General features: G+C 46.4%; 1 protein-coding gene across 3 annotated transcripts in view; it reads right to left on the bottom strand.

The window, feature by feature from the left end:
* rttn (rotatin) overlaps positions 1-21,889 on the bottom strand; it is a 422,229-nt gene that overhangs the window by 121,856 nt on the left and 278,484 nt on the right. For 2 of the 3 annotated variants that reach the window (XM_070888469.1, XM_070888468.1), the window contains exons 42-44: positions 17,040-17,137; positions 15,866-15,943; positions 15,633-15,759 (exon numbers count right to left, since the gene is read on the bottom strand). In XM_070888469.1, coding sequence (XP_070744570.1) covers positions 15,633-15,759; positions 15,866-15,943; positions 17,040-17,137 — 303 coding nt within the window. Of the gene's footprint in view, positions 1-15,632; positions 15,760-15,865; positions 15,971-17,039; positions 17,138-21,889 lie in introns of all 3 variants that reach the window. The other variant, XM_070888467.1, reaches the window with a different exon arrangement.

The following is a 21,889-nucleotide window of genomic DNA, read 5'->3' as shown; positions in this document are numbered from 1 at the left end:
TTTTTTAAGGAATGCCCCCCCACCCCCACACATCTCTCGGAGCGTTCCCGGGCTGGCTCTTCAGCTTGGCAGTTTCCCATCCGAGCGTCAAGAGGGGTGTACAATGCCTCCCTTAGTGCTGCGCCCCGACACAGGCCCGGCTGCCCAAACTTACCCACTTAGGCGCAAACTATTCCTGGGCGCTAACTTTCCCGCCCCACCGCCATTAGCGTTCCAAAAACATAAAAGCCGAAAATCCAGTCTTTTATTCCTTCACCCAAGTCATTGAGATATGCACGGTGAAAAGCTGAGGCCCCAGTACAGATCCTTGGGGGAGACATAATTTGTCGCATCCTGCCAATTAGAGTACATTCCCTTCATCCCTTCTCTCCGTCTCCTACCCCTAACCAATTTCTAATATAGGTTGTAAGGTTACCTCCAACTCCATGTGCTCTCATTTTTATTAATCTCTTGTGTGGAAACTTATCAAATGCTTTCTGGAAGTAAATGGAAAAAAAATTGGGCAGAGTGAAAATGGGCTTCCGATTCGAGATTGCTTGTTTTGCCAAGTCGAATTTATATCCCATAGTAACTAAGGCAGAGATATTCCTTACCTCGGCATTGTCGGTGCCGGGTCTCGAACCTGCTGCTGGCTCCATCCCGCTCTGGAAAATGATTTTATGCCGATAGGGTTTGTTAAGCCTGGTCCAATTAGAGGAAGGGAGTCTGGTGATGTCATTTAATGACGCGTCTTGAGCTGGTTTCCTTAAAGGGACCATAGAAACAGAAATCTACAGCGCAGGAGGCCGCCATTTTGGCTCATCGTGTCTGCGCCGGCCGACAAAGCGCCATACGGCCCTCAGTCAGCAGCCTTGAAGGTTACATATAAACCTATGAACAATGAAGGAAAGGTAAAGAGCATCCGGCCCAACCAATTAGCCCCACACAAATGCGACACACCCCTTGCACTGCAACATTCTACACTCCACCCTCAACCGGACTCATGTGATCTCCTGGGAGAGGCAAAAAGCCAGATAAAAACCCAAGTCAATTGGGTGAAAAAAAATCTGGGAAAATTCCTCTCCGACCCATCCAGGCGATTGAAACTAGTCCAGGAGATTACCCTGGCCGTATTCGATTCCCTGCAGTACTTACCATCGTATCTGTACCAGCCAACAAGAGGTTATCCAGTCTAATCCCACTTACCAGCTCTAGGTCCATAACCCTGCAGGTTACGGCACTTCAAGTGCCCATCCAAGTACCTTTTAAATGTGGTGAGGGTTTCTGCATCCACCACCCTTCCAGGCAGTGAGTTCCAGACCTCCACAACCCTCTGCGTGAAGTTTCCCCTGAAATCCCCTCTGAACCTTCCACCAGTCTCTTAAAACTATGTCCCCTCGTAATTGACTCCTCCACCAAGGGAAATAGGCCCTTGCTATCCACTTTATCCAGGCCCCTCAGAATTTTATACATTCAATGAGGTCTCCTCTCAGCCTCCTCTGTTCCAATGAGCCTATCCAATCTGTCCTCATAGAGAAGATTCTCTATTCCAGGCAGCATCCTAGTAAATCTCCTCTGCACCCTCTCTAGTGCAATCATGTCCTTCCTGTAATAGTGACCAGAACTGCATGCAATATTTCAGCTGTAGCCTAATCAGAGTATTATACAATTTAAGCATAACCTCCCTGCTCTTGTATTCTATGCCTCGACCAATAAAGGCAAGCATTCCGCATTCCTTCTTATCCACCTGGCCTGCTACTTTCAGGGATCTATGGACAAGCACTCCAAGGTCCCTTTGTTCACCAACACTATTAAGTGGCCTACCGTTTAATGTGCAAACCCTTTCCTTATAAGCCCTCCCCCATGGCCACCTTACATTTGACATGTGTGCTGTCCGTGTTCTATAGCACTGAAGTGCTGCAAATACTGACAATCACTACACAGAGGTGCAGGGCTGCACCTAGGTTCTCTCAAGATGCCCTCCATAGTCACAGCACGCAGGGAGGTTCTCGTCCCATGGGCGGAAGAAACCTTCCCAGGAGACCAACACAGCCTGGTTCCACATTGCAGTGGTCACAAGCAGGGATGTCGTCAGGAGGACCTGGGTACAGTGGCGCAAACCTTTCAATGATCTCAGTAGATCATGAAACGTTAGTACACTCTACCTCATCCTTCTGTGCCACTCATCACATCCCCATCACTCTGCCTTCCCTACCCACACCAACTTACCTTGCATCTCCACCCATCACTCTATCTACATTATCACATCCAAATCTCACTAGCCACCTCTCTCATCCTCATGCAATCATACCAGCTAACCACACACAACGGTAGCCACTTGGGTGTTTTATCCAATGTTTATGTAAAGTTTCTGTTAAAGGTTTCAATGTTTGACAACACATTATGTTCAACACTGTGTTGTTGGACAGATTTGGGTGCACGTTTGGAAGTGGCTTAGTGAGTTGCAGTGAATTGTAAGACATAACGGTACCTCCCGCAATGGTGGTGAGTGTGAAAGGAATGGCTTGGACATTGTAAGGATGCTTTTTGGTGTAAATGTGGGGGGACGCCAACCTGGCGCATCATCTGGCAGTCCCCAGGTGAAGTAAATCTGGCCATGGTGATGCCATCCCTGGCAGCAATGTGTTTAGGTGCTAATGCCCTCTGTCTTATGCAGCATCAGTTGATTGCGGAGAAGGTTGATGATGTTGCTGGTGTGCCAAGGGCTGCTGGCGTTGAGGCTGACTATGGTCAGATTCTGAGGATCAAGGTGAGACTGAAAAAAGAGCATTCATGTTGATAGAATCGATGGCAGGTGAGGCAGCGATGACAGAATCTGTGCTGGAAATGGTGAGAGAACCAACACAAGGGAAAAAAACGACTTTACCTTGTGCTCATCAATCTGTCACAGATGCATCTGTTCATGACAGCATTGGTAGCAGTGATCTCCGCACAGCCCTTGTGCAAACTGAAACACCCTCCATTGTGTTGTGTGGAACTACCATCCGGCTAAATGGGATAGATTCAGAACAAATCGAGCAGCTGAAAACTGGGCATCCATGAGGCGCTGTGGGCCATCAGCAGCAGAATTGTATTCCACCACAATCTGTAACCTCATGATCCGGCATATTCATCATTCTGCCATTACCATCAAGCCAGGGTACCAACCCTGGTTCAATGAAGAATGCAGAAGAGCATGCCAGGAGCAGCATCAGGTGTATCTAAAAATGAGGTACCAATCTGGGGAAGCTGCAGCACACAGCGGAAGCAGCATGCTATAAACAGAGCTAAGCGATCCCACAATCAACGGATCAGATCAAAGCTCTGCAGTATTGCCAAATCCAGTCGTGCATGATGGTGGACAATAACTACTAACAGGAGGAGGAGGCTCCATGAATATCCCCATCCTCAATTGCAACGGAGCCCAGCACGCAAGTGCAAAAGACAAGACTGATGCGTTTGCAACCATTTTCAGCCAGAAGTGCCGAGTGGATGATCCATATCAGCCTCCTCCTGAGGATCCCACCATCACAGAAGCCAGATTTCAGCCAATTCGATTCACTCCACGTGATATCAATAAATGGCTGAACGCACTGGATACAGCAAAGGCTATAGGCCCCGATAACATTCCGGCTTTTGTGCTGAAGACTTGTGCTCCAGTTAGTCGCGCCTCTAGTCAAGCTGTTCCATTACAGATACAATACTGGCATCTATCCAATAATGTGAGAAATATTGCCCAGGTATGCCCTGTCCACAAAATTCAGGACAAATCCAATCCGGCCAATTATTGCCCCATCAGTCTACTTTCAATCAGCAAAGTGATGAAAGGTGTCGTCGACAGTGCTATCAAGCGGCATTTACTCACCAATAACCTGCTCACCAATGCTCAGTTTGGGTTCTGTCAGGACCACTTCAAACCCCATTACAGCCTTGATCCAAACATGGACAAAAGAGCTGAATTCCAGAGGCCAGGAGAGAGTGATTGCCCTTGACATCAAGGCTGCATTGACACAGTGTGGCATCAAGGAACCCTAGTAAAATCGAAGCCAATGGAAATCAGGAGGTAAACGCTCCATCAGCTGAAGTCATACCTAGCACAAAGCAAGATGTTTGTGGTGTCGGAGGTCAATATTCTCAGCCGCAGGGCATCGCTGCAGGAGTTCCTCAGCGCAGTGTCCTAGGCCCAACCATCTTCAGCTGCTTCATCAATGACCTTCCCTCCATCACCAGGTCAGAAATGGGGATGTTCGCTTATGATTACAGTGTTCGGATCCATTCGCAACTCCATGCAGCAAGACCTGGACGACATTCAGGCTTGGGCTAAGTGGCTAGTAACATTCGTGTCACACATGTCAGGCAATGACAATCTCCAACAAGCGAGAGTCTATCTCTCCTTGATATTCAATGGCATTTCTATTGTCGAATCCCGCATTACCAACATCCTGGAGGTCACCATCGACCAGAAACTTAATTGGACCAGCCACATAAATATTGTGGCAACAAGAGCAGGTCAGAGGCTGGGTATTCTGCGGTGAGTGTGTGACCTCCTGACTGCCCAAAGTCGTTCCACCATCTACAAGGCACAAGTCAGGAGTGTGATGGAATCCTCTGTACTTGCCTGGATGAGTGCAGTTCCAATAACACTAAAGAAGCTATCCCGGACAAGCAGCCCGCTTGATTGGCACTCCATCCATCACCAACATCCACTCCCTCCACTACCGGCGCACCGCGACTGCAGTGTGTACCATCGACAAGCGGCACAGCAGCAACTCGCCAAGGCTACTTCAGCAGCACCTCCCAAACCTATGACCTCCACCATCGAGAATGACAAAGACAGCAGGTGCATGGGAACACCATCACCTGCAAGTTGCTCTCCAAGTCACACACCATCCTGACTTGGAAGTATATCGACGTTTCTTCATCATCTCTGGGTCAAACACCTGGAACTCCCTCCCTAACAGCACTATGGGAGTACCTTCATCACAAGGACTGCAGCGGTTCAAGGTGGCGGCTCACCACCACCTTCTCAAGGGCAATTAGGGATGGGCAATAAATGCTGGTCTTGCCGACGACGCCCACATCCTGGAACGAATCAAAAAGAAACAGCTTGTGGCTGAGGAAAGTGAAGATCTGTCAGTTGGGAGCTTTTACTGTATAATTGACGCTGTCAAGTAATCAGCTGGAGCAATGGCCACTGAACTCCCGTCTCAGGTTGACAGCCCTGGTTCCCGAACATCATTGTTCCCATGGCCATGTGAAAAGCCTGTTAATGATTTGTGAACTAGATGTTAATGAGTTTAATTGGGTTGCCCGCCGCTGCCCGTCGGGTGTGCTCAGCGCTGACAGAGACCCGACATAGGGAAAGGCACATTGCGACAGGGGGCCCGACCCACTGTGAAAAAAAAAATTAAATTTCCTACCCGACCCGCCACTGATCCCGGCCCACTAATCCGCCCCCCCGGAAAATTCCAGCCTAAATCTCTGCTAACATCTACCTAGTGGAAATGGCATTCAACTTCTGATTTGTATAATGCCAGATAAAATGATGGCACATTAGCTTTCTGACAAAATGTAACTGGGAAATATCTTGGGTTCAAAATCTGAGTTGCCATAGAGACTACCGTGTCAGAGTGTCAAATCAAATATGACTGACATACAATAAGAGCGATACTAACCCTGTAAGAAGAAACTAATGCTATATTGCAAATTTTGATGCAAGAAAATTAAACTTGCACATTCAATTAGGTCATTAAGAACTAAATTAAGATCCCAATGAGGACCTAATTGGGCACAATTTCCAAATAGCTTGCATTAAATAGGATACCAGGTGGTGATGCTTTTACACAAATGGATAAAGACTGCATATCCACAGTATGCATCCAATAGAACGAGGGTCCCAACTGTTGAATACATGCTAGAGGTCAGATGTGAAAGGACTAACCGACTTAGCAGAATACCACTGCACAATTTTTATCTATTTTGTGTTATGTACCTTACTAGTGGATATCATGCATGAACTAACCAATGTACCTATCCACCGAGGGCAGGGGACCCTTATCTAACAGTTCCTCATCTTTCAATAGCCAAGCAGAAAATGGAACGTCTCCAAAATTCGATGCAATATTTGACACTTCAGCTACGAAGGGAGATATTTTCTGTGAAGTATGGGGATCCACTCTCTTGTTTATTGCCATGATAAGAAAGAAAAAACTTGAATTTATTAACTTCCATTTCATGTCCTCAGGACACCCCAAAGCACTTTGCATTCAAGTAAATTATTTTGGAAGTGCAGTCACTGCTATGTGGGCAAATATGGTGGTGAATTTCCAGACAGCAAAATCCTACAAGCAGTAAATGAGGTGAGTGATCAGTTACGCTGTTTTTTTTTTGGTGGTGTTATTGAACGAGGACACCAGGACAAATATGTCTTTTTGGAATAGTGCCATGGGATCTTTCACATCCACCTGAATAAGCAGACAGAGCCTTTGTTAACGTCTGATCTAAAAAGAGTGGTGATTGAACAAATAGCCTCCTGATTCAGGGCAAGAGTGATACCAACTGGACCAGGCTGACATACAATCTTACAATCATATTTTGAATAGCCTTGAAAGGGGTCTCACCAGTATAGTTTGAAGGGAATGTATGCAGAAACCTTTGTATCCAGAAAACATTCAGCCTGCAGGTTGACATGGCTGTAAGTTTGTGTCTTTTCTATCACATTTACTGTACATTTTCCATATAGTAGATGAGTGTCAACTCTCCATGTTTCAAGAGCATGCTTTTATTCTCATAAGCACATTTCTGAGTCAGCCTGTGGCTCAACTGGTAGCACCCTCACGTTTGAGTCAGAAGGTTGAAGTCCCACTCCAGAGACTTGAACACAAAAATCTAGGCTGGCACTCCAGTTCCATGCTGAGGGAGTGCTGCGCTGTCGGAGGTGCCGTCTTTCAGATGAAATTTAAACCGAGGCCCCATCTACTCTCTCAGGTGGATGTAAAAGATCCCACGGTACCATTTCGAAGAAGAGCAGAGGAGGTTATCCCTGGTATCCTGACCAATATTTATCCCTCAATCAACATTACAAAAATAGATTATCTGATCACTATTACATTGCTGTTTGTGGAAGTTTGCTGTGCGCACATTGACTGCCGCGTTTCCTACATTACAACAGTGATTACACTTCAAAAGTATTACATTGGCTGTTAAGCGCTTTGGGTCGTCTGGTGGTCATAATAGGCGCTATATAAATGCAAGTCTTTCTTTCATTGGGATGTTTTACTATGTTAAAAACATTATATAAATGCAAGTTGTTGTTGCTGTTGTAATTGCCTTGAAATCTTGGAAAACGTTTGGTTACATGCCCAAGACAATGAACACCTTCCATGAATTAGCCGCTGGGATTATCTCATGATTTCATTAGCTCTCTCTCCCTCTTTGATTTGATAAAGTATCACAACATCAGTCCTTCTTTTGGGTTTAAACTATTAAGTGAATTAATGTAACAAAAGAAAGATATGTATAATTAACAGATTATATACTTTGTTACAGTAGAAATCCTTTTGTCTGACTCCTCAATCTAAATGCCAAGTTCTTCTTTTGTAAATAACTTTTCAACCCACTGTTTCTTTTCATTTTGTATTTCAGAACATAACATAAGAATATAATAATTTGGAGCAGGAGTAGGCCATTTGGCCCCTCGAGCCTGCTCTGCTATTCAATAAGATCATGGCTGATCTTCTACCGCAACTCCACTTTCCTGCCCTATCTGCATATCCCTTGACTCCCTTAATATTCAAAAATCTATCGATCTCTGTTTTGAATATTCTCAGCGACTGAGACGCCACAGCCCTCTGGGGTAGAGAATTCCAAAGATTCACCACTCTCGGAGTGAAGAAATTTCTCCTTATAAAAACAACTTGTATTTATATAGTGTCTTTAACATAGTGAAACGTCCCAAGGAGGGGCGACCCATGGAGGGATTTGAAAATAAGGATGAGAATTTTGAAATCGAGGCGTTGTTTTACTGGAAACCAATGTACGTCAGCGAGTACAGGGGTGATGGGTGAGCGGGACTTGTTACGAATTAGTACATGGGCAGCCGAGTTTTAGATCACCTCGAGTTTATGTGGGAAGCCAGCCAGGAGTGCGCTGGAATGGTCAAGTATAGAAGTAACAAAAGGTATGGATGAGGGCTTCAGCAACAGATTAGATGAGGCAAGGGCCGATGTTACGGAAGTGTAAACACGTGGTCTTAGTTATGCTGTGGATATGTGGTCAAAAGCTCATTTCAGAGTTAAATATGACACCAAGGTTTTGAACAGTCTGGTTCAGCCTCAGACAGAAGTTGGGGAGAGGGATGGAGTCAGTGGCTAGTGAACAGAGTTTGTGGCGGGACCGAAAACAATGGCTTCGATCTTCCCAATATTTAATTGGAGAACATTTCTGCTCATCCAGAACTGGCTGTCAGACAAGCAGGCTGACAATTTAGAGACCGTGGAAGGGTCGAGAGAAGTGGTAGTAAGGTACAGCTGGGTGTCATCAGCGTACATGTGGAAACTGATGCTGTGTTTTCGGATCAAGTCGCCAAGGGGCAATATGTTGATGAGAAATAGGAGGGGGCCAAGTGGACACCATAGGTAACTATGTGGGGGCGGGAAGAGAAGAGATGCCGTTGCATGTGATTCTCTGGCTAAGATTAGATAGATAAGAATGGAACCAAATGAGTGCAGTCCCACCGAGCTGGACAACGATGGAGAGGCGTTGGAGAAGGATAGAATGATCAACCATGTCAAAGGCTGCAGACAAGTCAAGAAGAACGAGGAAGGATAGTTTGCCTTTGACAAAGTCATAAAGGATGTCATTTGTGACTTTGATGAGAGCCGTTTCGGTACTGTGGCTGGTGTGGAAACCGGATTGGAGGGATTCAAACATGGAATTATGGGAAAGATGGGCATGGATTTGGGAGGCGACTTTGGAGAAGAAAGGGAGGTTGGAAATGGGGCAGTAGTTTGCAAGGACGGAGGAGTCAAAGGGTTATTTTTTTGAGGAGAGGGGTGATCTCAGTCCAAAATGGCTGACCCCTTATTCTGAGACCGTGACCCCTGGTTCTGGACTCTCCAGCCAGGGGAAACATCCTCCCTACATTTAACCTGTTATGCCCTGTAAGAATTTTGCATGTTTCAATGAGATCACCTCTCATTCTTCTAAACTCTAGACTACTCAATTGCTCCTCATAGAATAATTAACCGATCCCAGGAATCAGTCTGGTGAACCTTCATTGCCAAAGGAGACTAAAACTGTACACAATACTTCCAGGTGTGGTCTCACCAAAGCCCTATATAATTCCAGTAAGACATCTTTACTCTTATACTCAATTCTCTTGTAATAAAGGCCAACATATCATTTGCTTGCTGTATCTGAATGTTAACTTTCAGTGATTCGTGTACAAGGACACCCAGATCTCTCTGAACACCAACATTTCCCAATCTGTCACTGTTTAATAAAATACTCTGCCTACTTTTCCTGTCGAAATGGATAACTTCACATTTCTCCACATTATATTCCATTTAGAAACATAGAAAATAGGTGCAGGAGTAGGCCATTCGGCCCTTCTAGCCTGCACCGCCATTCAATGAGTTCATGGCTGAACATGCAACTTCAGTACCCCATTCCTGCTTTCTCGCCATACCCCTTGATCCCCCTAGTAGTAAGGACTTCATCTAACTCCTTGTTGAATATATTTAGTGAATTGGCCTCAACAACTTTCTGTGGTAGAGAATTCCACAGGTTCACCACTCTCTGGGTGAAGAAGTTCCTCCTCATCTCGGTCCTAAATGGCTTACCCCTTATCCTTAGACTGTGTCCCCTAGTTCTGGACTTCCCCAACACTGGGAACATTCTTCCTGCATCCAACCTGTCTAACCCCGTCAGAATTTTAAAAGTTTCTATGAGGTCCCCTCTCATTCTTCTGAACTCCAGTGAATACAAGCCCAGTTGATCCAGTCTTTCTTGATAGGTCAGTCCTGCCACCCCGGGAATCAGTCTGGTGAACCTTCGTTGCACTCCCTCAATAGCAAGAATGTCCTTCCTCAGGTTAGGAGACCAAAACTGTACACAATACTCCAGAGGTGTGGCCTCACGAAGGCCCTGTACAACTGTAGCAACACCTCCCTGCCCCTGTACTCAAATCCCCTCGCTATGAAGGCCAACATGCCATTTGCTTTCTTAACCGCCTGCTGTACCTGCATGCCAACCTTCAATGACTGATGTACCATGACACCCAGGTCTCTTTGCACCTCCCCTTTTCCTAATCTGTCACCATTCAGATAATAGTCTGTCTCTCTGTTTTTACCACCAAAGTGGATAATCTCACATTTATCCACATTATACTTCATCTGCCATGCATTTGCCCACTCACCTAACCTATCCAAGTCGCTCTGCAGCCTCATTACATCCTCCTCGCAGCTCACACTGCCACCCAACTTAGTGTCATCCACAAATTTGGAGATACTACATTTAATCCCCTCGTCTAAATCATTAATGTACAGTGTAAACAGCTGGGGCCCCAGCACAGAACCTTGTGGTACCCCACTAGTCACTGCCTGCCATTCTGAAAAGTCCCCATTTACTCCTACTCTTTGCTTCCTGCCTGACAACCAGTTCTCAATCCATGTCAGCACACTACCCCCAATCCCATGTGCTTTAACTTTGCACATTAATCTCTTATGTGGGACCTTGTCGAAAGATTTCTGAAAGTCCAAATATACCACATCAACTGGTTCTCCCTTGTCCACTCTCCTGGAAACATCCTCAAAAAAATTCCAGAAGATTTGTCAAGCATGATTGCCCTTTCACAAATCCATGCTGACTTGGATCTATCATGTCACCTCTTTCCAAATGCGCTGCTATGACATCCTTAATAATTGATTCCATCATTTTACCCACTACCGATGTCAGGCTGACCGGTCTATAATTCCGTTATCTCTCTCCCTCCTTTTTTTAAAAAGTGGGGTTACATTGGCGACCCTCCACTCCATAGGAACTGATCCAGAGTCAATGGAATGTTGGAAAATGACTGTCAATGCATCCACTATTTCCAAGGCCACCTCCTTAAGTACTCTGGGATGCATTCCATCAGGCCCTGGGGATTTATCGGCCTTCAATCCCATCAATTTCCCGACTAATAAAGATTTCCCTCAGTTCCTCCTCCTTACTAGACCCTCTGACCCCTTTTATATCCGGAAGGTTGTTCGTGTCCTCCTTAGTGAATACCGAACCAAAGTACTTGTTCAATTGGTCCGCCATTTCTTTGTTCCCCGTTATGACTTCTCCTGATTCTGACTGCAGGGGACCTACGTTTGTCTTTACTAACCTTTTTCTCTTTACATATCTATAGAAACTTTTGCAATCCGTCTTAATGTTCCCTGCAAGCTTCTTCTCGTACTCCATTTTCCCTGCCCTAATCAAACCCTTTGTCCTCCTCTGCTGAGTTCTAAATTTCTCCCAGTCCCCGGGTTCGATGCTATTTCTGGCCAATTTGTATGCCACTTCCTTGGCTTTAATATTATCCCTGATTTCCCTTGATAGCCACGGTTGAGCCACCTTCCCTTTTTTATTTTTACGCCAGACAGGAATGTACAATTGTTGTAGTTCATCCATGCGGTCTCTAAATGTCTGCCATTGCCCATCCACAGTCAACCCCTTAAGTATCATTCGCCAATCTATCCTAGCCAATTCACGCCTCATACCTTCAAAGTTAGCCTTCTTTAAGTTCTGGACCATGGTCTCTGAATTAACTGTTTCATTCTCCATCCTAATGCAGAATTCCACCATATTATGGTCACTCTTCCCCAAGGGGCCTCGCACAACGAGATTGCTAATTAATCCTCACTCATTACACAACACCCAGTCTAAGATGGCCTCCCCCCTAGTTGGTTCCTCGACATATTGGTCTAGAAAACCATCCCTTATGCACTCCAGGAAATCCTCCTCCACCGTATTGCTTCCAGTTTGGCTAGCCCAATCTATGTGCATATTAAAGTCACCCATTATAACTGCTGAACCTTGATTGCATGCACCCCTAATTTCCTGTTTGATGTCCTCCCCAACATCACTACTACTGTTTGGAGGTCTGTACACAACTCCCACTAACGTTTTTTGCCCTTTGGTGTTCTGCAGCTCTACCCTTATAGATTCCACATCATCCAAGCTAATGTCCTTCCTAACTATTGCCTTAATCTCCTCCTTAACCAGCAATGCTACCCCATCGCCTTTTCCTTTTATTCTATCCTTCCTGAATGTTGAATACCCCTGGATGTTGAGTTCCCAGCCCTGATCATCCTGGAGCCACGTCTCCGTAATCCCAATCACATCATATTTGTTAACATCTATTTGCACAGTTAATTCATCCACCTTATTGCGGATACTCCTTGCATTAAGACACAAAGCCTTCAGGCTTGTTTTTTTTTAACACCCTTTGTCCTTTTAGAATTTTGCTGTACAATGGCCCTTTTTGTTCTTTGCCTTGGGTTTCTCTGCCCTCCACTTTTCCTCATCTCCTTTCTGTTTCCCTCTGTCTACCTGCATTGGTTCCCATCCCCCGCCATATTAGTTTAACTCCTCCCCAACAGCAGTAGCAAACACTCCCCCTAGGACATTGGTTCCGGTCCTGCCCAGGTGCAGACCGTCTGGTTTGTACTGGTCCCACCTCCCCCAGAAGCGGTTCCAATGCCCCAGGAATTTGAATCCCTCCCTGCTGCACCACTGCTCAAGCCACGTATTCATCTGCGCTATCCTGCGATTCGTACTCTGACTAGCACGTGGCATTGGTAGCAATCCCGAGATTACTACTTTTGAGGTCCTACTTTTAAAATTTAGCTCCTAGCTCCTTAAATTCATTTCGTAGGACCTCATCCCTTTTTTTTAACCTATGTCGTTGGTAGCAATGTGCACCACGACAACTGGCTGATCTCCCTCCATTGTTAGAATGTCCTGCACCCGCTCCGAGACATCCTTGACCCTTGCACCAGGGAGGCAACATACCATCCTGGAGTCTCGGTTGCGGCCGCAGAAACGCTTATCTATTCCCCTTACAATTGAATCCCCTATCACTATCGCTCTCCCACTCTTTTTCCTGCCCTCCTGTGCAACAGAGCCAGCCAAGGTGCCATGAACTTGGCTGCTGCTAGCCTCCCCTGATGAGTCATCCCCCTCAACAGTACCCAAAGCAGTGTATCTGTTTTGAAGGGGGATGACCACAGGGGACCCCTGCACTACCTTCCTTGTACTGCTCTTCCTGTTGGTCTTCCATTCCCTATCTGGCTGTGGACCCTTTCCCTGCGGTACGACCAACTCGCTACACGTACTACTCACGTCATTCTCAGCATCGTGGATGCTCCAGAGTGAATCCACCCTCAGCTCCAACTCCGCAACGCGGTCTATCAGGAGCTGGAGGAGGACACACTTCCCGCACACGTAGTCGTCAGGAACACTGGTGTCGTCCCTGAGTTCCCACATGGTACAGGAGGAGCATAACACGTGACCGAGCTGTCCTGCCATGACTTAACCCTTAGATAGGCAACAACAATGCTAAAGTTTACTCACTGTTATCGAAGAGAAAAAAGAAAACTACTCACCAATCACCAGCCAATCACTTACCCCCCTTGGCTGTGACGTCACCTTTTGATTTCTTTCCACTTCTTTTTTGCCTTCTCTCCCCGCTGCAGCGGCACAGGTACATCTCTCGCTGCCGCTGAGCCTTTATAGGCCTCACCAACGCCAGGAACTCCCGCCTCTCGCTGCCGCTGAGCCTTTATAGGCCTCACCAACGCCAGGAACTCCCGCCTCTCGGACTGCCGCCGCCTCTCGCTGCCGCTGAGCCTTTATAGGCCTCACCAACGCCAGGAACTCCCGCCTCTCGCTGCTGCTGAGCCTTTATAGGCCTCACCAACGGCAGGAACTCCCGCCTCTCGGACTGCCACGTTCTTGCCCATTCACGTAGCCTGTCGATATCCCCTTGAAGCCTCTGTGCATCCTCCTCACAACTTACATTCTCACCTAGCTTTGTATCATCAGCAAAGCTGAATATATTACATTTGGTCCCCTCATCCGAATCATTGATATAGATTGTGAACAGCTGCAGGAGCTGTGCTAATTTAGCCTGGAAATTCCAAACTGATTCAACAATTTAAATTGCTGCAGTTTTTTTAAAAAACATCCTCGAAAACAATAAATGTGAAGTCCTGCATTTGAGTAATTGTTCATCATATGCTTGGTCATTGCTGAATCATTTGTCACAGTGTTTGAGGTTAAGGGTTTCAATCCACTTACAAAACTGGATTGAGAACCACTGACTAATGTCAGCTCAAGACAAGAAAAAACATTTTATTTTTAAACAGGTTAAGAAAAATGTGCAAATACATCGGCCCTAAATTTGCAGTCGGTGGCATACCTCCGGAGCATGCCTCCGACCCGCGAAAGATCTACTAACTCACCTCCCGGCTCAGCAGCTACGGAGAGTTCTGGCCCTGGGCGTCCAGGCGTACGCCTTGGTAAAGACCCACCGATCCCAGGTTCAGAAACGTTCCTGGGGTCACGTGGGTCAGGGCCTTCAATGAGAAAGAAGGGTTCCATTGCAGTCATTTCCGAACAGAATCCCCGAATGACGGGCAATGGAATCGCTAAATAATTAAACAATTTAGACAATTCTAATAAATATAAATGTTCTGAGTTTCAAATTTAATTAGAATTTCTTTAAATACACCAAATACAATAAAAATTAAATTTTTTGAAAAATAATTTTAAACACTTTAATCCGGGCCAATACTTGCATAAACACTGAAAATTAGTTCATGATCAGTTTTAATTTTTAAATTAACATCGATATTAACCCACACGCTGGCGAAAGCAGGCCCGTGCCTGCTTTTACCAGCTGTAAGAGTTTCGTGGGCAATTGCTGGGCAGTAGTTGGGCAAATAACTGCCAGCGAAAGTGATTTCACAGTCGGTTTGGTAGATCTGCGAACCTTAACAGATCGGAAGTTTTGATTTTTCCCACATGCAGAAACTCAGAACTTGCGGGGCCCAAATAGAAGGATTGGGACAGCATATGCTGCCGTCGAAGACACTGTAAATTCTGGCCCATTATCAACTGAAAAAACCATTGATTTCAAAACACAATAATTGGAAGTGATGTGACAAGCCACTTCCTATCTACTCCTAATCAGGATAGAATTCCCATAGCTGTCCAGACACCAAATTTCATTGACAAATAGGATTCTTTTTTTATAAAACTGAAATTGGTAGCACATTTTAGCCTAATCAGTTTTGTTTAAATTGAATAAAAAGTGTAATTGTGAGTTGGAATATTTATTAGCTTGGTCAACTTATTGATTGTTAACAGACCACAACAGCTTCCCATTTTGTTCAGCTAACAGTAGCAGTCGAACCACGTGTGGACATCTGGTTCAGTGAGGTATGCTGGAACTTGAGTTTTGGATAAAAATGCACTGTGGCACAATGATGTGAAAATTGATTATTTCTCTCCCCAGTTAATGACATTCCGAACATCTTAGTAAATTATTTGCAGTTAATGGATTACACATCGAAACTGTTGTTTTAACCATGGGTCTTACCCAATACATTAGCTGTACTCACATGCTGGTAGGTTAGCTGTGTAGACACATAGCAGTTTCAGAGCTGCCAACATCAGTGCATCATCCATTAAAAGCCAGGGCCAAAGTGAATGAACAGCACTCACAAGATGAGCATCAGACGCTGCAACCTGTGGGAAAGGTGGGGAGAGAAAAGGAACCTCAGTTCGAACGATTATGCAAACAGTAATTCAGAACTTTCTACCAATGAATGTTTCACTTTGGTGGCAGACTTACTTTGCATTCGACATTGTGATGCAGGCAATTCCTCAGCAACTGCAGCACAGTTTTCAGCTCTCTGATAAGACTGTCATCCTGTGTGGTCAGAAACATATCAACAGTCTATAAAAATAATCATGATGAAACACAAAGTGAGCGACAAATTCCACATTCTCATACTTGCTGTTTTATAAACAAAACACGTACACAATTCAACTTGAAAATATGTCAATAAAGTGATATTATGTGGACTTCAAAGAAACTCCACAGTGATTAGCTAAAAGGGATTTTTGGTATGATTCATATTGGCACTTCAACAAGAGGAGCACATGCAAAATCACCTGGGCTCAAACAATTTTGATGTTCAGCATTCAGGCAAATAAAATATCTCCTCAGTGATAATGTGAAACAAAACTCCTTCAAACTGGGTCAGCTGTGAATGTTTGAACTAGAAGACGACATGCGGCAAACAGGACATTAGGAATTTTAAAATATATAAAATCGAACTAGTTATGTTCAGTACAACATCTGGGCTGGATTTTCGGCTCGTTGCCGCCTCTGTTTTCGCAACGGAGCAGCAGCAATAAGCTCCTTCGGGCGAGCGGTCAGCTTCCAGCGTGCCGCCGGGATTTTCAGTGCCGGTTTTGGCAGGACGCGGAGCATTACCGTCTGGAAGAGGCAAGCCGGTGTGCAATGCCCCGGTTGTGACACCGGCTCGATTTTTGGCTCCCGCCTGCTCCGTAGATCGCCGTGCTGGGACCGCCTGTGAATGCGGGCGGTCCAAGCTGTTCCGGCTGCAGTGAGGTAAGTAATGTCGACCTCAGGTAAGCGTGATTGGTTTTTTCTCTTTACGATTTATGTTGTGGTGGCGAGAGTTATTTATTGGGAATGTTTTTTTCTTCTCCCCAGGCCTCTCTTAAGAGCGCTCTGAGGCCGGCTGTTTAGCTCCGGATTTTCACTTGCTTAGGCGGTGTGCAACATCTCCCTTTGCGCTCTGCCCCACACTCAGGGCTCAGCTGACTGAGCCGCAAACTGTTCCCGGGCGCAAACTTTACTGTCCTGCCGCCTTAAAATGAGCAAAGCCAAAAATCTAGGCCTGTTTTTGTAGCAGCACTTGGTTCATTCTACTTTTTTCTTGAACAGAGATATATCTGCTGACTAAATTATTTGTTCATCTAGTCTCCATGCTTACCTTTTTCCTTTGGATCACTTTTCCAGGTCTCAGTGAATCCAAGTTGAATTGTACATAGGTATGTTTTAGCTGTTCTATACAGCTGTCAACCAGACCAGCTAAACAAGGAGAGATAAAAAAGAAACATAATCCAGACAACAAACTAATTGTCTATGTTTGTTTTATCTTAATCTTGTAAAAAGTTTAGTTTTCATATATTCAATCATGCTCAACCTAAGAAGATTGATTTGTTCATGTTTTCAAAATATGGAAATTCTTACCACACATCGGCAAAAAATTACTATATTTGCAACGTTGATCATAAATTAGAATTAAGGGGGTGTATAGAACCACTGTATTTGTTTATTATGAGAATACATTGTGAAATAAACCTAATTATTGCTTTTTTATTGAAATCTTCAGTATTGGAGAGAATGTATTAAAATTAATTCCCAAAGATAGTTTCTTTTTTGCAGTAATTTTTATGCTTATGGTGTCAAGGGAAGGCATTGTGTGTTGTAATAAAGTGGGTCTACTCCGGTCACTCAGTATCAGCATCATGAACATCCACATCAAGTAACAGCTCCCTATATTCTGTCTCAAGAATAAGCCTTAACCCAACCCAAGAAGAAAGTCTTTCCTCCTACACAAATGTGGCATTTTCCATTTCCCACATCAATCATATTGACAACATCACTAAGATTGGAAGACTAAGAACAGGAAGGACAATGTGCTAATCCATTGCTCCAAGTACTACCACAGGTGACTAAGATGACCACCGGGGTGGCAGCTCCCTGAGGAGCTCCCGTGAGAAAACAAACTTAACCTTAGAATCTTGAGCCACCTGACAACTTTGACTCTCAACCTCCGCCCCCCTCCCACTGTCTAAACTTTCCCTAACCTTAATAGACCCTAATAGGGTGTACATTTTCTTAAATTTTACCTTAAACCCTTATTCGTATAATCCATAAATTTGGGCCTACCTCAGGCGCAAATCTTCCTCCTCAACCCCACACCACTCTTCGACGACGGCAATGACTGAGCCACCAACGACGACCTGCAGCAGCGACCTAGACCTGGTCCCTCCTTAGGCGACCTTCTCTGGCGATCTGCTCCTTCGACGTCGACTCAGCCGCCCCACCCGATCCTCCAGCGGCGACCGGGCCCCCCTCCAGCGGCGATGGCTGGCCTCTCCTCCCCCCTCAACGACAGCTGGACCTCAACTCCTCAATGGTGATCAGGCTTTCTTCCCCTTCAGCGACGACTAGGCCTCTCCTTCCCTGCTGATGACTTGGCCTCTTCTCCCCCAGCATGTGATGAGTACCATGGCAGTGACCACCCTGACCTTCCACACTGAACTCCAGGGGACCGCTGACCCCACCAAGCAGAGGCCATCTACCATCAAGGGCGCTACTCAGTGCTGAGCTTGCGGCCAACATCTCGCCGTAGGCAACTAGGCTCACACAGCAGTGCCTGGTCTCCAGTCATCTTTGATCCCCTTGCCACTGGACCAAGACCTTGCTCAGCTAAGCCCATGTGGTGGTCGGTGTGCAACGATTACCCCACATTAAAAGAACTCAGGCACAGGCATCTTCCACTCATTTAATATGAAGTTCGGACCTGGAACGTCACGACCCTAATGGACAAGTCCAACAGCGACAGGCCGGAATGCCGCACCAGCATAGTTGCCCGGCAACTTAGGCGTTTTGACATCAACATCGACATCGCCGCCCTAAATGAGACCCGGCAGGCAGCTCAAGGAACATGGTGGAGGTTATACCTTTTTCTGGAAAGGAAAACCAGAGGAAGAACATCGCCTTCATGGAGTCGGCTTTGCCGTCAAAAATGAACTGGTCGGCCACCTCAAAGACTCCCCACTGTGGGATTAACAAAGGCCTGATGACTCTTCGCCATACCCTATCCTGGAACAAATGCGCCAGTCATCAGTGCGTACGCCCCAACACTCGATGCAACGGATGAGACGAAAGGAGGGTTTTTATTCCAACCTCGAAACATCCCTGTCCCGCGTCCCCAAGGACGATAAATTGATCCTCCAGGAGACTTTAATGCCAGGATCAGCAAAGACACAGCCCTCTGGGGAGGCGTGATTGGCAAAGAGGGGGTAGTTAAATCCAACTCCAACAGCACCCTACTCCTGACAAAATGTCTAGAACACAAACTCATCACCAACATCCTGTTCCGCCAGAGGGACAAATTCAAAGCATCGTGGCAACACCCTCGTTCCAAACACCGGCACCGGCTGGACTATGTCATCGTCTGAGCCAAGGATCGCAAGGATGTGCGCATCACCCGCGCCATGACAAGAACCGACAACTGCTGGACGGACCATTGCCTAATCCGAATCATCATCAATATTTACATAGCCCCAAAGCAGAGGGGACAGCAGAAGCAGTGCCGCAAAAAAGTTAATGCCGGGGCACTTAAAGACCCAGCTAAGAGCCCTATACAGTCAGCACCTCACAGCCAATCTGGCATGCCTTGATGACCACGAGATACTCAATACGCACAGCGCTTGGTCTGCCCTCCCGGCCTCCATAACCAGTGCCTGTGAAAAGACACTTGGTTACTCAACCAGAAAACACGAGGACTGGTTTGATGAAAACGATCAGGAGTTCCAAGAACTAATAGATCGTAAGCGCAGAGCATTTTTGAGCCTCAAGCAACAACCAAACTCGGGAGCTACAAAGCAACATTACAGACAGCTCAAGACTGGGGTCCAACAATAACCTGGGACCTAAAGAACAGGTGGTGGACGGAGAAAGCGCAGGTGATACAACAACTAGCCGACAGCCATGACATATGAGGATTCTTCACTGCAGTCAAGGCTACCTCCTGTCCAAACTCCCAAGGCCCCACCCCACTCCTGGCAAAGAACGGGGAAACACTCATCAGAAACACTGAGGCTGTCAAGACCTGCTGGAAGGAGCACTTTGAAGATCTCCTCAATCGAGACTCTGCCTTTGACTCGAGTGTTCTCAACTTCATCCCGCAGCATGCAACCCACCACCACCTCAGTGAAACTTCAAAGCTGCAAGAGGTAGAGGCAAAGCCATAAAACAGCTCAAGAATAACAAGGCAACAGGTGCGGATGGAATTCCTGCTGAGGCGCTAAAATATGGTGGAGATGCACTGTTGGCGCGGATACATGACCTCATCTCTCTCATTTGGAGGGAGGAGAGCATGCCGGGGGATCTCAGAGATGCAGTGATCATGTCTATTTTTAAAAAGGGGAACAAATCCGACTGCGGCATCTACAGGGGAATCTCCCTGGTATCAACCATTGGGAAGGTTGTCTCGAGAGTCCTCCTCAACCGTCTTCTCCCTGTGGCCGAGGAGCTCCTCCCGGAGTCACAGTGCAGATTTCGTCCCCTACGGGGAACAATGGACGTGATCTTTGCAGCACAACGACTACAGGAAAAATACAGAGAGCAGCGCCAGCCCTTATACATGGCCTTTTTCAATCTTACAAAGGCCTTTGACATTGTCGACCGCGAGGGCTCTGTTTTGGGTGCCCCCAAAAGTTTGTCAACATCCTTCGCCTGCTCCACGATGACATGCAGGCCGTAATGCTGACCAGCGAATCTGTTAGACCCATTCCACGTCCGAACCGAGGTCAAACAGGGCTGCGTCATCGCTCCACCCCTCTTCTCAATCTTCCTCGCTGCCATGCTCCATCTCACTGTCACAACAAGCTCCCCGCTGGAGTGGAATTAAACTACAGAACCAGTGAGAAGCTGTTTAACCTACGCCGCCTTCAGACCAGGTTCAAGACCACCCAAACCTGTCTCGTTGAACTGCAGTACGTGGACGATGCCTGTGTCTGCGCACATTCTGAGGTTGAACTCCAGGATATAGTTGATGTATTTACCGAGGCATTTAAAGCATGGGCCTTCCGCTTAACATCCGTAAGACAAAGGTCCTCCACCAGCCTGTCCTCGCTGCACAGCACTGCCCCCCCAGTCATCAAGATTCACGATGTGGCCCTCGACAACGTGGACCACTTCCCATACCCCGGGAGCCTCGTCAACAAAGGCAGACATTGATGCGGAGATTCAACATCGCCTCCAGTGCGCCAGTGCAGCCTTCGGCCGCCTGAGGAAAAGTGTTCTCGAAGACCAGGCCTTCAAACCTACCACCAAACTCATGGTCTACAGGGCTGTAGTAATACCCACCCTCCTGTATGGACGACTTAAAGAAGACACATTAGGTCGCTGGAGATATATCACCAACGATGTCTCCGCAAAATCCTGCAAATCCCCTGGGAGGACAGACGCACCAACATCAGTGTCCTCGCCCAGGCTAACATCCCCAACATTGAAGCACTAACCACACTCAATCAGCTTCGCTGGGCAGGCCACTTAGTTCACATGCCAGACAAGAGATTCCCTAAGCAACTGCCCCTTCATGGCAAACGAGCCAAAGGTGGGCAGCGGAAACATTACAAGGACACCCTCAAAGCCTCCCTGGTGAAGTGCGACATCACCACTGACGCCTGGGAGACCCTGGCCGAAGACCGCCCTAGGTGGAGAAAGTGCATCTGGGAGGGTATTGAGCTCTTCAAATCTCAATGCTGCGAGCGTGAAGAGGTCAGGCGCAGGCAGCGGAAGGAGTATGTGGTAAATCAGTGCCACCCCACCCTTCCCCCGACAAATATCTGTCCCACATGTGACAAAGTCTGTGGCTCTCGTGTTAGGACTGTTCAGCCACCAAAGAACTCACTTTAGGAGTGGAAGCAAGTCTTCCTCGATTCAGAGGGACTGCCTATGATGACCACAGGTGTTCTATATGGATAAGTACCCATTCTGCAATACGCTCGTCATGCAATACCTCGGTCAAATGTTAAACCTAAA

Source organism: Pristiophorus japonicus, chromosome 1, assembly GCF_044704955.1.
Source record: "Pristiophorus japonicus isolate sPriJap1 chromosome 1, sPriJap1.hap1, whole genome shotgun sequence".
NCBI classification, from domain to species: domain Eukaryota; kingdom Metazoa; phylum Chordata; class Chondrichthyes; family Pristiophoridae; genus Pristiophorus; species Pristiophorus japonicus.
This window is presented reverse-complemented; position numbering and strand designations above follow the sequence as displayed.